The 18,292-nt window shown below is 41.5% G+C and overlaps 1 protein-coding gene across 1 annotated transcript in view; it reads right to left on the minus strand.

Annotated features, from left to right (window-relative positions):
- Window positions 1-18,292, minus strand: part of RFX7 (regulatory factor X7) — a 47,751-nt gene that overhangs the window by 7,845 nt on the left and 21,614 nt on the right. The window contains exons 2-8 of the mRNA XM_050978439.1: window positions 18,122-18,155; window positions 11,005-11,087; window positions 10,103-10,225; window positions 3,992-4,112; window positions 2,120-2,200; window positions 1,243-1,450; window positions 366-661 (exon numbers count right to left, since the gene is read on the minus strand). Coding sequence (XP_050834396.1) covers window positions 366-661; window positions 1,243-1,450; window positions 2,120-2,200; window positions 3,992-4,112; window positions 10,103-10,225; window positions 11,005-11,087; window positions 18,122-18,155 — 946 coding nt within the window. The remainder of the gene's footprint in view (window positions 1-365; window positions 662-1,242; window positions 1,451-2,119; window positions 2,201-3,991; window positions 4,113-10,102; window positions 10,226-11,004; window positions 11,088-18,121; window positions 18,156-18,292) is intronic.

Here is an 18,292-nt window from a genome sequence, read left to right on the forward strand (position 1 = left end):
TCATTCAAAATAAAATTGTAACTGTCACTAAACGCACTGGGCCAATGAAAAACAATTTAGATTCCATATTAGGGCCTCAGTGACCCACACAACTGATGTCAGCCCTCTCATCTGGTTAAACTTCACCAGGCTCACTTTAATGACTTCAAAGATGAACTTGGCCTATGCTACATGATCAGAATTCTGCTGCCTCTGTATCAACCCTGTAACTAATGTGCTATAACATAACCCAGACAGAAAAGCATTGAGGCACCCAAGCCTTTAAATGGAAACTGTTCTAATCCACTGACACCACTGCTTAGTTACTGGCAATGTACAATCTTTTCATAGGGTGGATTCTCTAGAGAATTGCTGGAGAGCATTACCGGTATGGGGCTGGGGACAGCAGCCACAACAATGCCAATAGGTGGAGGGGACAGAATGGCTGGACTTCCATTAGATATACTGGTCACACCGTTGGTTGCAGCGCCTTCTGTCTTCTTTACTGGAGACTCTCCTGGCAAAGGAGACTGCAGTTTCTGTTCTTGCTGCTTCTTCTGGATCTTACGCTGCAGCTGCTGCTTAGCATCAACAGGAGATGGCAGAGTTTTCACTTGTGGTTGAAAAGAATTACTTTCAGCAGTAGGTATGAAAGCTGAGGGCTGGGGAATCCCTTTTATTCCTAAAAACAAAAGAAGGAGAATGAATTACAACCAAATATATCCTGTCTGCTGTGGTGCCACTTCTACATTTAACAGAGAATATCTGGCAGGCATCTCCAAAACCTTTCTGGGAACACCTCCTCCATGAGCTGCTCCCATCCACTTCATGTTTAAATCTGTTCAGCTTCAGTTTATTCCCACATTTGTGGCAAAATCTCGGTCTTTTAGACAAGCTGGGCATTAGCTGCTAAAACACTCTGTATGGGCCTCTTGTTTCTAATAACGTGAAATGGCATCTTGAATGTCAGCACAATCTCAGCCCCGTGCACTTCACTGAACTGGCAGCAGAGGGCGGCGGGCACGTTTCAGATGAGCCTTTAACATCCAGCATCTGCCTTGGTTTTGTTACCTGTTCTAAGGCAGCTTTAAATGAAAAATGTTTCCAGAAAGCTGCGGCTCTGTGTCACAGAGGAGCAGCTTTGAGTATATGACATTACCTAATGGCCACGGCATTAAATACAGTGCATCTAATATCAGAATGGATCCAAACCTCTGTGTGATCAGGGGGAAAATGGCAAAAAGACAAGCATTATCTCATTACCTGCTGGTACCCCTGCCATTACTGTTAAAGCTGCCATTGACTTGGTACCAATATAGTGACTTTTGACAAGGAAACGAGCCAGTTCCAAGACTGTATCAAAAGGCTGGCTCAGCACTTTCTGGGCCCATTCACAAACAAGCCGGCAGGCTGCAGACACAACTTCCTCATCGGCACTTTGCAGCTGCCCCGATGGCTCTGCTCCATCCAACTAAACCAAACAAACAAAGGAGGAAGGGTTACTTACATTAATAAGGGTCATTAAGGCACAAAAACAAAAACAGAAAGCAAATTATTATCCAAATCACACCAGAAGTTGGAGTAGTGTGTTCACAGTTTTACATGAAATTATGAGAATGAGATCACAACATCAGTATCTTTCAAAATTAAATGTCTTAACGATAACCTGTGGGGTGTTCCCAAAGGCATTATATGGAATTGACATTTCTGGAAGAACATCACAGACAGAATCCTAATATTTGGAGCACCAACAATTCATTTCCCCTGTATCCAGAGTCTTGTCAACTCAGTAGTCACTATTACCCAGGAACTGCTTCTTTCACTGGGGTATCTCTTCACTAGTACTGACTTAAAAAAATACAGTAAAAGCAAAACAGAATCAGAGTTTAAAATATGTAAATGGTAGATAGGAACACTGTGGATGTCTACCTCCACTCCTAAATTAGTTTAAGAGTATTGCAATTCATCATGAACTTCACAGAAAAAAACATTAAACAACTATTCAGAATATAAGAATCACAGAGAAAAATCTTAAAAGCTGCATAGATCTTCACTTTGTTTTGAAAAGTTCTGACAGAAAAACAGCATAATAAATGCTAACTTGCAGAAATATATATAAATAAGCAAATGTATATCATACCCCATCTCCAGTTTTATGAAAGTCAAGGTTGGGCAGTGTTGGCATATGCACAAAAGCCTTCTTCCTCAGTCCACTGTAGCAATATGTGAACAACAATTAAGGTCTACATTGTCTGCTTGTTAGCTGGGGGATAGGGGAGAAGAGCAGTAATTCCTCTGATAACCCTCATAAGCTTTAAAAGCAAACTCAACACAGAACTAAGAATTCCTGTCATTAGCATCATCTCACAGCAGTCAGAATCAAGGCTATCAATGGCTGCATTCTTGGCCAGGTCATTGGGTGTCTCAATCCATGCAGAGATGCTGGGTACGATTAATTTCATTTGATGACTTAGAACAAGCACTAAACAATTCCAGGAAGCTTCAGTTAGTTACTCAACATTCAAATCATTAGCATAAATTCTGACTAAACTCTCTTTCTAAAACAAGATGGGAGATTTAATAAAAAAAAGAAAAAAAATTAATCACTAATAAAAATGCATTCTTAAACTTAGGTTCTACTTTGTTTCTTTCTCCTGAAGGACTTACTCAAACTTAGTTTCCTAGGACAAGATAAAGTGCCCAATGACTGCACTTCTTCCTAAGATTTCACACTATTTTTTGAGGCACTCTCTCCTCATCCATGATAACTTTCTGTGAAAATATAAAGATCCAGACTTTTTCTTACACTGACCTCATCAAATCGGTACACAAAAATATGCTCCCTTTATTATTTGTACTCACTTGTTTATAGGTCTAAAAATCAAATCAGCCTTTTTTTTTTCCTCTCTACAGCATCAGTTTGGAAGTTCACACACAGTGCCTTTTCTCCATGATACACAAATCCTTTGCAGGATCACTGATTTTTCACATTCTGTAAACATGTCTGTATTCTTTCCTAGGCCATGTAGTTTGCAATTGCTTGCATTAACCTGGATGGAGCACAATTACAGTAAAAGAAATCTAAGGAGCCTGGGAATTATGGTAGGTGTGAGACAAGGTCACATTTTAATCATTCTGAATTAGAAACATTGGAAATAGAACTTAAAGAGATCCCCTGGGTCAAGCTACAATTACATGGTATGAGCTCTTCCTTAACACTTCTCTAGCTCTATCCAAACATGAGCACTAAGTTTCAGATTTCACTGCTAGATAATCCAACACTGTATTTTATGAAACACTTTAACTGACACATAACTTCTCCATTTACTACAGCATGGAAGGTTTTTCCCCTCAATGGAAGACAAGCAATTCTGGGCTACCTGCTAGCATTTAATTGCTTAAGTGCATGTTTCAAGTGAGACCTGGCAAAGGCCAGTATCACAGCACATCCATATTATTACTGTTCCTTCTTTTGAGTGGTTTTTAATTAGGGCCTACGAGCACCTCAATGCCTTTTAGCCTTTTCATGCTCTCCCTCCCCTGCTGACTGCAGGGGCTTTGCCCACCCAGCATGTCAGGATGCAACGAGAGCCAGCCCTGGGGAATGCAGCAGGTAGGACATTACCTCACCATGGCTTCTAAGGGCTCTCATGGGAAGGTACAATTCTCAGCTCAGAAAAGAAAAAATTCTGACTGATGAAAAAACTGCTTTGAAAATCACTAACAGTTTTGGTTCCTTTATTCCAATATCTCTCTTTGCACTAAATTGTAAAACTATTTTGATGCCTTGCTGCTGTGACAACTAAGTGTCAGAACCTAAATTTAAATACTTGTTTCCAAAGTTATATTTTGCAACCTAACACTACTGCAACCAATCATTTTTAAAGAACGTTGGATGTGTCACATTTTTTTATTCAACATTACTTTAACATTTAGCCGGTAGTTAAGCCACACTGACAGATGTTCTCCAGGTAAAGGCAGGACAAGTTACTGAGAAGCATTCTAGCAAAGGATATTTTGATTTGCCTCTAGTGCCTAGACGACGGGCCTTCATATTTGGAAAGACATTTTTCATGATCTTTCCAAAGTCAGCAGCACTTAATGGGTGGTAGCCAAGATTGTCACAATAGCTCCTGCAACAAAGAGAAAGAAAGCGTGAATGGAATCGCAGTTAATGCAAGAGGCCAGCCTACATGCTAGACTCCAAAGGTTTTCAAAAGAAAACACTTATCCCCGTCCATATTTAGAACCACATTTAACATTAATGAAGCTATCCACAACGAATTGAATGCATTAAAAATGTATAAACAGAGCTATTAATATCATAGTTTTTGCCTAGTTCTCTGCTGAGTTCAAAGACAAGTCATGTGGAGACATAACAAGCAGTGGCACTATCTGGAGCACAGTTGAGATTTACTCCACATTTCAGTTTGAAGCATATGTTTAGATTCACATATTTCAGGACACATAATAAAACAGAGACCATGCTCTAGCCAGAAACACAGCTTGAGTGTGGTAGGGCCTGCAGGAATATTTGAAAAGCAGTAGGTAAGAGATGTGTCAGTGTCCAGAGAAAGATTTTCCATATACAGCTTCTATTTAATAGACCTCAACAGAACCCAACTTAAAAGATGTCTTCCCAGGAAATCAGCTTTGTAGGTGCAACATAAGCACATATTGAGGACCCAGTCCTCCTACCACTATGGCTCTATTGAACTATGAGAGCTGCTTGATTATAGACAACCCTATTTAACAGTCCTAAATTAATAGAGATTCCAATTGCTGTGGCAAATAAAGATCATCATGCAGCTCAGTACACAACCTGATGATATAGGGGAATAAAGAAACAAAACGTAATTATTTTGCCATCTTTACTTGTTCTAGTAAAATGGGCACTGTTACTTGTCTTCAGTTCTCAAAAACAGCAAAAGGAATTCTGTTTCGGCATACGAGACATTTAAAAAATACATTCTTGAGGCAGAGAACAAGAATTGTTGATTTTGCTGCAAAAGGTGAATGTTCTGGAAAATCAGAAACATAAAGCAAAGGAGAAAACCAGGACCTGCTCTGGACGTGTGTAAGGCTGCATGAAGACAGCAACTCCCTGCACTGTTGCACAGATGTGCTGTGGCCTAAAATGTACCAGCATAAAACCTTCTCAGTGAGACTGCCAACAGCCACAGCATCAACCCGAGATAGCAACGACCTCCTTTCCCATGAGAAGTCCTATCAGCAATACACAAAACCAACCTGCCTCTGAAAAGGGGTACATGATCAGTGTGGTTATCAGCAAGAGAGCAGAGAAACAATGATTTCCCACCCCACAGCTGCCTCTACTCTAATCAGGTACACACACACAAACCAGCCCCAGAAACTCAGGCAGATGCAAAGAAAAAGCTTCAGTCTGAAACAGATGCCTCACCCCCAGCATCACCGAGTAACAATCTGCATCCAAGTGGGCCAGTCAAAATGTCTTCTCTTCAAGTCGTAGCTCTGTAGAAAGCTCTATGTATTTCTTGAGATACTTCCACTACCTTTATTTTCTCAGTAAAAATATTGGTTACTACAGAGCAAGTATCTGCTGCTTTCACCCTGGCTGTATGTTGGTGTCCTCCACTTGGAGAGCACCATGACAGATTGAATGATTTTGAAGACAAACAGCAACATTTATGCTCTTTGGTGCTGACACTCCCCTGCAGAGCCTCCTCACCACATCCAAACCAGGGGACATGGCCTACAATTGGTACACAGCCAGGCCTATCAGTCTAGTTTCCATGTGGAACATCAAGAAGCTTTATATCCAATTTATATACCAACACATTTCATTTCAACATATGTCACTCACAGAGGCTGGTTTCTAGATATGTCCCTTTAAAGTTATTACAAAGGAATTCTTTGCTGCCTCACTGTACCCTCACAGAAATCAGACATTGCTCCATGTTTAATAAATAGATCTCTGTGTGCTTTTTGTCCCTAGCATCTTCCCAGGCCTCCATGGATTCAAACTTTAGTCTGAAAATTCCTGAATGGAGGGTCCTTGTTGCTTACTGATTACAAGACTTTAAATTTCAAATACCATTCAAAGGAGGACTCTTTCAATTTCTCTGCCATACACAGCAGTATCATTGACTGAAACTCAACAAGGTCAGCAAAATAAAAAAACCCCAAAAAACAAGCTAGCAAAACACCAGGATTAGAGACCTACTATTAACTTCAAAGTTAAAACTACTTCCCCCTTAAGAGAAACTAAATAAATTAAAAGGAAATAAAATTATCCATTCCTCAAGTCTAGCACATCTGCTGTAAGACAATCACTTCCTAGCAGCAAGAACATACAGTCTAAATGGTCCCCTCACATCCACAGTGGAAGCTCCTGCAAGCCTGTAAATTCTGAGCTATTGGTATTATCATGGAATTTCAGCCTTCAGACAGATCATCCTCCATGGCCCCTCCCCCTCCTGGCTTGGCAGAGAACCCTCCATGTCCATCTGTGGTCTCTCATTGACTTGACAGGACATAGCAGGAGTCTCTCCCCTGAAGCTCTTCTCTCTGCTACTAGCACTCTTGGCACATGGCTGAGCCCAGGAGCTGTTCTGCTCTTTGAAGGGTGGGTGGGAAACAGACTGGGGGGAGGGAAGGTCTGAGCAGAGACAGGAATGACAACGGACACGCGGTTGCTTTGTTCCTTTGTACAGAGCTCCCCTACATGATAAGCAGAAAAGCCTTTTATTTTTGGGTAAGATCTTCAAATTGAATGTACTCCAGACATAAAATAAACTGGCAGTGCACCTGAATTAAAACACACAAAAAAATTAAACAAAAAGCTGAGGAAGGGAGGCTATGCAGCCCAGCTTACACAGCTTCCTGGGCAGAAAAAACCAGCAGGAATACTAAATGATAAAGAACCTATCGAACAAAACAAAATAGAGTTCTTGGTTTATCCAACTCCCAAAACAACTGGTCTCCAAAAATGGGTTAGAGTCAAGAACCCCAGAAAGACGTAGGCTCTCATTAGGCTGACAAATGATGCTGGTACATAAATAAGTCCTTATAATCAGGTAGGATGGAAACCAGATGTCTGAAAACCACTAGAGAAATGAAATTGCAGGTCAGACTCCCAGGAGCAGCAGTGGAGGTGAGAAACAACTGCTTTAAGTGGACTTTGATTGGCTCTCGAAGGAATTATATGGGTAGTTGCTTATGACATGGGACTAGACTTTGCAACACAATAGGTCCCATCCTACTCCTATCAGGGAATTTTATATAAAAACCCTGGCTAAGCACTACCCAACAAGATTAGTATGTACCTTGTGTCCTTCATGTGTTCAACAGACATGGTATACCTATACCCACTGCCTTCTTCTGGGTTAGCTTCTGAATATTCTTCTAACTTGTTGGTTAATATTCTTAACACTGAGTGCATATAATCTATGCATCAGGTGGCACCAAGTGGCCTAGCAGCCAGTAAAGCAAGGATTAATGATTTACAGACTAAAGGAAAGAGATACAGGATGACTCAAAGACCTCCTAATCCATATTAAGCATATCAAGTGAATCTTCAGGACACCAAACTTGAATATGAATGACTTTCGTCCATTGCGTCACTGCAGTAGAAGAAAGATAAGAGGACTCAAGTGTTTACTGAAGGCTCAACAAATCATTTTGTGGGCAAGTAAGGATTTTGCCTGCATAAGTACTGCAGGACTGCATTTAGATTTGAAATCCTAATTCTCTAAACTCAGCTAAATCTACACATGGCTGTGTGCAGAAGGATGTTTTCTAATAGGGACAAGATACCCAAGTAAAATTGACTTACACAAAAACACTGAAAGGATCAAATGCGAAGCAGCATCCATTCACTGCAGGTTGGATAACGTGCTGGGCACTTCCCCTTGAGCGCCCACACTTTCCAGCCTGTATTCCCACATAACTCCCAGAGGAAGATGGCAGAAGAACTTTGAGCTCCCAACAGAAACTCAGCCTCTTACAGCTCAATGTATTCTATCAGTACAAGGAGGATCACAGCAGCAACAAGAGGTGAACCAGCTCCCATCCACCTCCTTTCTAAAATTCAGCTGCAAGCTCTCAGCCTTCCCAAGTGATACTGCCTTATATTGTGATGCATTTTTAATTTATTTTATCCCTTTCAAAAGCAAGATGAATCTACTCACTTTTATCCAGTTAGAAACATGAATTCACACTTAAATTGAAGAGTAACAAATCAGAAAGAAGAGTCATTGCATTGAATAAGCCCAGTGAGAGGGGCTACTGAAATGTGAAGGACCTGAAAACACTATCAGCACTTGCCAATGGTGAACTTGTGTGGCGTGCAAGCTTCTGTCTTTCCCTCTTAATAGAAAAAAAAAATATGGAAGGTGATGCAGAAGGCTGGTAGTTTGCAAGATTTATTTTGACCAAAATTTATGGCAGGAACTAAGATGCTGGTATGATGCAGCAGTCTTCTGAAGCCTGGCACTGTGCTTGATTTACACATGCAGAGTGCATAAGCTTGCTTATGTGAGCTCATGCAAGATCAGTCTCTGCACACAGAAGAGAGATATGGTAACTGGTTAATATAACAGAACTGAGTTTTGGGAGGTCTTACCACTCTTAGGTAAAGAAAAAGAACATATCAAACCTAACTCACATATTTATATGCCTGTTCCCCACATCCCACTCCAAGACTTCTCCTTTTGTGTGTAAGAATAGCTCATGAAAATATTCAAAGAAACTGAATGTTTTAAAAACAGAACAGAAGCTTTCAAAGGAGAACAGATTCCAAACATTTGATATTTTCCTGAATATTTGCTTACCACCCTTATTTTGTTAGGAAAAAAAAAAAATACAATACACAAATACTTGATGCAGCGACATACAAAGCCATCCAAATTTCACACTCCACAATCTGTAGATGATGATATTTCCGGGCATCTGCAGCTTGGCACAGCATGGAAGCCAAGCAGATTTGTTGCTGAAGCAGGCCATAAATTATTAAATAAGAAATATATTTAAGAATAAGGCTCCCATCTCTCTCCCGCACAGCAGCTGCCGCTGTTGCCGTGTCTGCGCGGGCGCTGCAGCGCGGGGATTGGCCGCCGCGGCGGGTCTGTGCCATTGGCTGCACTGCCGGGCTGCGTCAGCGCTGCCGGCCCTGCAGCAGCTCGCAAATAGGTGTGTGCCTGTTTATCAACCCCGGGCAGGCCAATGCCATCCTGCTGCAGCTCAATCACGGTAAAACACTTCAGCAGAGAGAGTTAATTAAAAGGAGCTATTTGCAGAAAGCAGCCCTGCAATAACAATTACTATGGGGAGAATCCTGTAGGTACTTAGGAGGTGAAGGGATTCAGCTCCCTGCAAATTACAGTAATCGTTCAGATTATAGAAATATTCATACTAGATCATAAATCTGTTATTCATCTTCAGGCAACTGGGCTGAGGATGATTATTTCTTTCCCCCTCCCCCATGGGTATGTTCTGTAAATGAATTCAAATCCAACTTTCATCAGACAGCTCCCTCTCCCTTGCTTCTAATCGCTTTCTCATTACACGGTAGCTTTGAGACTTGAAAACACAGACTCACAGTGGCCTTGGTTACTGGTTTCATACATATTCAGATATACTGTGCCTCTGTAGAAATCAGGTTTGCTGTAGGAAGGCCCAATATTTATGCATTATTCTGGAAAGAAATGTGCGATGGGCAACATCATACGTGCAAAACAGCTGCATCTATGGGGAACCATTCAACCCCTCACCCTTGTTAAAGCAGTCATATAGGTATGCAAACAAGCAGGCCAATACATATTGTAATACAGTTACTGATGCTTTTTGCCTGTGCCACTGCACAAAACAAACCCAATATTCATTCATTCACCTGATACTGATATTCACTTGTTGAGAAATACTTGCACCTTTCCTTCAGCAACTGAACGTGTAATGCACAATTTAAACATCACCGTCTTATCTCCAGAGGCAGTAGTAATAAATATAGTTTGCCACTGAGCAGCTACTGCATTCTCAGGTACAGCAGCAGGGTCCATCACGTGTCCCACGGACACCAGTGGGGCACCTGCAGAGTCAGTGTCACAGAGACTGCACTGGCTAAAGCAGCACGCAGGGCACTCACTTGTACTCATCATACACCTCCTGCTTGGGCAGGGACGTCTCGGGGTGCTCCTCCAGGGTGTTGCGTATCCACGAGAAGGCGTGCATCTGCTGGGCACGGCTGGACGACATGGACAGCTGATCGCTGCGGAGACAACCAGCAGGGCTCATCAGCACATGGCTCTAGGGAAGCCTTCTGAACTGTCTGCCTATACAGGTGGAGAGACACCACAGACAGAGGGCCTGCACCTCATGGATTTACCTATTCCTTGAGCCTTGGCCAGCAGTTTCTCCCTCTTTCACCCACAATTTAACAGACTCCACACTCCAGGTCTTGACTGATACACAGCTGCGAGCACACAGTGACTCTTTAATTTATTATTCCTTACTGGCCACCTCTAAGCTTTTGCCCACTGAGTTTACCAGCTGTCCTTTGGGAACACCTAGTTTTCCCAAGAGATACTCAGGGTGCTTCCTATAGGCATCTGCCTGCCTATAACCATCCTGCTGGGTTTGTTTTGTGACACTCTGATCTGCAGGCTGGTTTTCTAGAACTTCCTTTAGTCAATCGAGTGTTACCAAAAATACCATCAGTTTTTTCTTTCACCCACCATCACATTGGTGTTGCTATTTTATGACTTCATACATAAACAGTGTAGGAACAATTACACAGACTGTGAAACACTTTCTCTGATGATGATTTCATTTCAGGATATTTATAATCACACGCTCTGCATGCAATCAAAGATTCTAAAGTTTTAAAAAACCCCAACATCTGATCATCAGGGAAAAAAAGAGTACTTAATGTTTAATAAAGGTTGCTTCTGCTACCAACATGATGTGAATGATTCCTCAGCAGTTAAGTGCCACAGGAAGTAAAGCAAGTTTTCAGTACTAGCTGCTCACCTTTACACTCACACATACCTTTTGTCTCCATTGTTGGGACCCGAAGGCAGCTGAAGGTAGAGGTAGAGTTTCTCTAGGTCTGTAAACTTCTCAACTTCTTGCTAAATAAGGTATTTTGGTTTGTGGGGAAAAAAAAAAAAAAGTGGAGAGAGGTAGGAGAAGAAAAAGCAAGTAAGAATAGTTGAGCTTGACAGCTAAAAACTTATCTGACAGTGCACTCCTAAATATTAACATTATAATTTCAAGCAAAAAATATATTTATTTATGTGAAAGAACATGACTGTGAGCACTATGTGACTAGAAATGTGATTTTCTATTTTATTTGCACATCCTCACCTACCAGAAAGCACTTGTTACAATTACAAAATCCACACTCAATAAAGGCAGAATCTGGAAAACTGTTAACAACGGACTGCTTCTGTAACCAGACATGTAACATGAAAACTTGTTCTTGTCAGACAGAGCACACATGAAGCACCTCTGAGAATCAAGAATCACAACCAGCTATGCTATAACAGCGCAGAGTACCAGATGTGATCCTGCAATCCACTCTATTCAGGAATAATTGTCACAGACTTTCATGAAGCCATTTAAAAATCTATCTATGTACATATGTATTTTTGTGTTTCCTTATTGAAACTGTTACTGCACACAAGCCTTTCAGTGAACATCCATCTCAGTTATGCCTGACTTCTCCTCCAGAGATACCAGCTGAGGATCAGACAGGAGGGGGAGGTTTACCTGGTGCATGCAGCCAGTGAATGCTACACAGAGACTTTTGGTCATCTGAAACCAGTACATGGACTTAGCAATAGAAGGGAAATCAGCTGTGATAAGATGCTCAGGGCCTGCTCAGCATTAATGCAAGGAAAGCCACACAGCAGGAAGCACAGGGGGTTTCCTTTGGGAAGATGCTACAGAAGCACTGTCTGAGCTGGTGCACCATTAATACAGAGTTGGAGACTCAAATGGTCCTTTTTAAAGCCAGAATGCAGCTTCTGGATTACTGCTAATTCTCTTTGTCTTCACTGGTCTCTTACTGCCAATGTAACATCTTCCAGAAGGAAGAGAAAAGAGGAGGGACCAACATGCAGAGGCCTGGCTCACTTCAGCAGTGAGCAGAATGGGGAAACAAAAAACCTAAACTTCACTTCAAACTGGGGCTTCCTGCCAGACCCAGCCCTGTCCAGACCAACCTTGTTGGCACAAAACTGAGAGCAGCACACTGAAGAGGAGGTTCCATTTCCTCCTCCCTGACCCAGACCCTGCACAAGGACTGCTGGGACAGGGTGTGCAGGGAAGAGTGCTGGGAGAGCACAGGGTCCCAATAATCCCAGCCAGCAAAGCCCACCCCAGGAGGGCTGCACACAACAGGGCCACCAGCGATGCCACAGACCTGCCCAGAGCCAAGAGAAACACTTCCAGCAGCACACGGGTAACAGACACTGCATGTGCTGCTTTTATAAGCTGCAGCAAACCACAACATTTGGTTGGGTTTTTTTTCCTCTCACAAACTCCTGAAATTTGCTGACACCAGTTTCTGTGTGGCTCTACAGCAGCTTACACAGAAGTGGTTGGTGCTCAGACCACCAAGTATCTGGACAGGTATTTCTTAATAATAGGTGCATTCTGTCAAATTCTTTGTTCTGCCTTTCCTGTATGAATCACAGCATTTAAATTGGTGGGTTTTCCTTTAGTGAGCTCATTATTGCCAAGCCAATGTTCTCCAAAGAAAGAATTTATAGAAAATTAATAATTTTTGAGAAGACAGAAATTTAATAAGAAAATTTGTACTTCATTATTAGACATCCTCTTGTCCAAGGAACTTAGGTCTTTTTGTTTTAAAAGGTAAAAGCCCAAGCAGCACACCAAAGGGCACTGTCTGGGTGGGATTACCTTGCATGCTAAGTGCTAATCCATGAGACAAAAGCATCCCAGGCAAAATAAATTCCACCCCCCCCATGAATCTGATACTGAAGTGAAAGACAAATTCTACCTTCCAAATCTATGCCCAAGTGCAACACGGGAAGCTAGATTTTAGAAGAAATATCAAACCTTTCATCAAAACACACTGCAGGAGCCTCAGTGCCCACTGCAGCTGAAGCCATTTCTGTGTCATGATAGGAGGAAGGGGCTGTGTGGAAGGGCCCTGTCTGAGCCCCTCTGCTACCCAGGTCCCACCTGCCAAGCCCCCTAATTAAAGAAAAACAAAACAAAAAAACCCAACGACAAAGGAAAAAAGGTGACTGGGATTGTGTTAGTAGAACCTTTTCCACATGATGGGAGTGAGCTGGTCACTCTCCCATGAGCAAAACTGCATCCCTACATCTGAGGTGCCTGAGGATTACAGCTGCCTCTCCTCCTTGGCAGAGGCAGCTGGAGAGTGATGTTATCTCCCTGTCTGCACTCAAACCCCACTCCTCTCCATGCCTGGCCCTCAGCAGCACTTTCTGCACAACTCCTTCAGCTTCCAGCTACAGCAGCAGGGAAGCCCTGGAAGGCAGGACCTCCTCAGAATGGGAGAGTTAAAAGAAGTCACAGGCAGTTCACAGAGGTAATCCTACCTGGCTGATAATTAGATAAACCTAAGCTTATTAGATGAGACTGAATCTATTTAGAGAAAATCATCTTAAAACTGAAGAAGTGGCAGCAAGGAGATGGAGTGTGACAGTCAGTGCAAGTAGATTTGGAAAAAACTGCATTTTGTTCAGTTAAAATCTGTTAAACAATGCTTTCTTTAGGCTGTTTTCTCTACACATTTTTGAAACCCTCAAAACTTGGTCACAGTCTTGGTAAGTACAGTCTCTTCTTCAATCTCAGCTGACATCCACCAGTCCTCAATGCTAAAGGTCTGGTGAATCCAGTAATAACTGCAGTTGCTGTTACTGCAATTGTTCAAAGCATCAAGAATTTATAATTTTTTAATGCAGTCAGAATAACAGAATTTGGGAAACTGGAGGAGCACTTCAGCTGCTCTACTAACTGACAAAGAAGAAGGTTCATTCATTCTGTGTTATTCTTTGTGCTAGGGTGGATGCATATGGAAAAAATAAAAAGAAACAAGAACACAAAATATTCTACAAATTCCCACCCCAATCCCCAAATAGGTCAACAGTGTGGAAAAAATAGGTCATTAGAGTGAAAGAGCAAAGGAATGATGCCATTGGAGTGGCATGAAAAGGAAGAATGAGATGCTGGCACCATCTTGGACAAACTCCCCTTTGTGCAGCCTGTTAAAGCTTGTGCTACTGCTGTTCTAGAAACCACAGAGCCTGTGCAATGTCTGGGGAATCCTTTTCTGCTACTTAAAAGGATCTAAGGAAAAATCCTGCTTGAAGTATCCTGACCTTGATTAACTGGTTCTATCACATCAGATGAAGATGGTCTAATCCTCCAAAGGCTATTTATAAATCATATTTCTTGAAGTTACATTAGAAAAATGCACAAGCATGCTAAACTGCTTGCAGGACTGAGGTGTAAAGGCAGCACAAAGCATTGCCTCTGGTACTCTGCTCTCCACACATTACCTTTATTCCCTGCCACTGGAACCTTATAAAACAAAGGAAGATTCAAAGATGGGGAGCAGGCAGTGTTCATACTAATTTTTACAACTTGGCTTCAATTTAGCCAAAAATCTATCAAGCACTCAAAATGCCTCCATGATCTTATATTCTGAGACAGAAAAACTAAGGACAAAGAATTAAAAACCTCAAGTCACAGCTAAGCAAAGACTTTCAGTAACACATAAAGGAACAGACATCTCTGCTATTTCTGTTTTGACAGTTACCAAATACAGACAGGTGACTACAAAAAGGCACAAAACAAGTAGCAAACAAATTAAACCACACAGATCTGCTCCAAATGAATTTGTCCTTTTGCTGCCTAAGATAGACCTGGAACAAGATTTTCATTGAAACAGATGCAACCTTCTTTATCATTTTGATTGAGCAAAATAAACACCTGTGAAATAAACCAGCATGACCAAAATTATGTGGGGTAGGTTTTTTAAAATGAAAATAGCTGGTTTTGATATCTGTTTCCATTCTGGGAGACACTAACTTGCCACTGTAAGTTTCTGCAGCATAAAGAGACAAAGATTTATTCAGCACAAAATGAGGTTAATCTGTGCTATAGGAAACAGAGTTTATTCATGTTTCTGCTTGAAGCAGAGAACCTAGAGATTTGAACATGAATCCCCCAAATCAAAGAATATCTTTTGGGGTTCCTGACCTTGGTGGGTTGGTTCTCTCCTGGTTTTCTCTGACTGCTCATCTACTGTCAGGTCACAAACATTAGTCAAACTTCATTTCAAAGTTGTCAAAGGGGATTACCATGGGAAAACTCCAAGCAAAATAACCATGTGCTTTTTCTGGATTGTCTACCTAGTCAGGCCAAACTTTAAATAAGACAGAAGAAGAATATAGCAAGAACAATCAGAAGAGCTGCTACTTCTGTAATGTACACAGTGCAAAAGTCATTCAGATTTGAACTATTTCAAATTTGCCTACTGAAAGCAGAATTACAGGTTATTTCTGTCCTCAAGCTTGGATAAGGGGAGCTGAAGGCCAGGGGCACTCTGCAAGCTTTATGCAAGACTACTGTTTTAGAGAGCATGGACTGCTCTTAATATTTCTTTCCACATTTTGAGTATTTATAGACAACTATGCTCTAATCAAAGTGAAAAAGGCTGTGCCAATGGCAATCTAACCTGCACCTACTGGCAGAAAGGCCCTAAAATTTGTCATACTTCAGCAGAACAATTATCAATTATTTAACAACCACAACTAAAAATAGCAAAGTAGTCAAGCAATCATCTCCCCATTCTAAGAATAGAGAAACAAAAAGCAAAGGTGAATTACTGTAGGTCAGATGGCTTGTTGGAAATATCACCCAGACAGAAAACAACTAATACTAAAAACCCCTTTTTAATTCTAGAAAGCAGCTAATAAATACATTTGATATGCCTTATCTGAGCAGAAGCAGGAACATATTTCACATGCTAAACATTCCAAACAAGCCCTAAAAACACATGGCAGCTTTGTTCTGACAGTGCCCAAGCACAGCTGCCAAGGCTTCCTGGAGCTTCTGCCTGTCTCCTGCAGGGCCCAAGAGACAAGTGGCACCTTTGCTGCCACAGGACCCACAGACACTGCCTCAGCACACCCCACAGCAGCTCTGGTTTCCATCAATCCAGCACTGACCTCTTCTCAGAGCACTCAGGAAAGAAACCTTGGCCTTCTTGCTGAGTGATTATATGGAGCAAACAGTTTTAAAGATCGGGTTCAAAAGTTCACTTGGTATGTGGCTACAAATATAACAAGTGAAGTCATAAGAGAATCTACTGCTAGACATGTTTACTACAGTTAAAAAGCTGTTATAATGAAATTTTAATGACTGTTTACACCACAATTCTTGCTAATTATCTTTTTTGGATTGCACAGCACACAATGATTTCCTTATGATCTCCCAGAAAGTGACAGTGTGTCTGGATGTGAGTGGTGCAGTGTGACAAGTGGAAGGCAGGTAACTCTGGACTCTTGGATGAGCAGTTGCAGTCTCAGTGCCTGCTCTCCACAGCCCTCTGCTGTGAGTGACCTCCACACCAGACTACTGCCATCACCTCTGCTCCTTCCCAGAGCTCTCCCAGCTGAGCTGTGTGAACTTGGCAGCCCAGGAACATTTGTGTGCAGCTCTGCACACAGGGGCTGTGACTGGTGCTACCAAGGGAGGGGTTCAGAGCTACACAGCCACAGCCTTTCAGTCCCACATGCTTTTAGAGTCTCTGTTGCAGCTCACAGCTTTCCAAAGCGCTTAAAACCAATGAAACAATTTTGCCAGAATTCAGCTAAATTTTCATTTCCTCAAGCTATTCTGATCTTGGATTTTTCTTTTTAAAACCTGAACAGCATTAGATCTACCTTTGCTAACCTAGAGTGGCTTTTCCACTGTTGACACAACTCCTCTGAACTCATCAGCAGGACAAGGAGGCATCTGGAACAGAAAATTACACCATCAGGACACTGCTGCTCCATTCCAGGTCAAGCCATGGAGACTGCTTTGTGTCCAAGACTTCAATGGATGAGACCTACCCAACATCCTCAATACAGACTGATAATCCCTCCTGCAGAACATAAAGTCCGTAAATCTGCAGAATTTAATGCAAAAATAGTCCTAGCATAATTCCATTTTCTTAAAACAGACTGCCAAAAGGAGATGACTGGTTAGCCTCCTACTTATTTACTCCCTCTCCAATGCTACTCAGAAACACCTACCCTAAATCCCTATTTTTTTCCTACAGAAATACCTGGTGTTAAAAAGAGTTTTACAAACTGTCCTTTTACCACTGAAGACTCACATACAAAATTAAGATCTTAAGGCACCTGCTTGGTGTTCACAAGTGTCAATAAGGAATAAAGGGGACAAAAACTACATTCTGCATCCCTATTCCCACTGGGTGCATCCAAGAACTTTTAAACAGAGGTTAAATTGGGTCCAAAGTTTGTTTGAAACACAGCAAAGCTTTAAATCTTATACAATAATAAATTAAAACATTTTATGGCAAGACAATTCAGTACCACCTGAATTAGCCTTTGATAATGTGACTTCAAAGAGTATTCTTTGTTAGCACAGCCATACTGTTTGACAGGATCCAGATGGCTGCCTGTGACACTTTTTGTCTTATCCACTGGTACCTCTGGATGAAGTGCTGAAGGTAGCAAGTCAGGATAAGTAATCCTGTCCAAAGATTTATGAACTCAAAGACTCTGATATAAAAAACTTGCAACCCGCTCACTACTAAAAACAAATAAAACCTCTTTCTGAACTAGTGCTTCCCAAAAATAATCTCTTATCACTGCCTAGATCCTGTTATTTTAATGCACAAATGAAGATTTTGCAATTCAAGGGCCTTTCTTGCTCCAAAAAATGATCTCTCAGCCCTAAGCAGCACAGCAGAGCTAAGAGGACCTGCAGTGTTGCACATTTCTGGGAAGGTAACTAATTTTGATCCCATTTAGTGGTAGTACCTTCAAGTACTGCTAAGGAAAGGCTTCATAATAGCTGTCAGTCTCCAGAGCCATCTATTTTGGTCTTGCAGCTCATTAAATATTGAAAAGCATTCTGGAGTTGTACTTACCAAAATGCAGTCCACTTTAGATTGTACAGTTTTGCTAGATGTGAGGGAAGAAAGAGAGAAGAGAAAAACTGAATTAGTCTAAAATCAATGACAAAAACATTACATATTAGAATTTCTATCACTGCACTACAGGCTTTATATCTTACTCTGAAAAATCCTGCTAACCTATGG

The sequence above is a fragment of the Serinus canaria genome, chromosome 10, assembly GCF_022539315.1.
Source record: "Serinus canaria isolate serCan28SL12 chromosome 10, serCan2020, whole genome shotgun sequence".
Lineage (NCBI taxonomy): Eukaryota > Metazoa > Chordata > Aves > Passeriformes > Fringillidae > Serinus > Serinus canaria.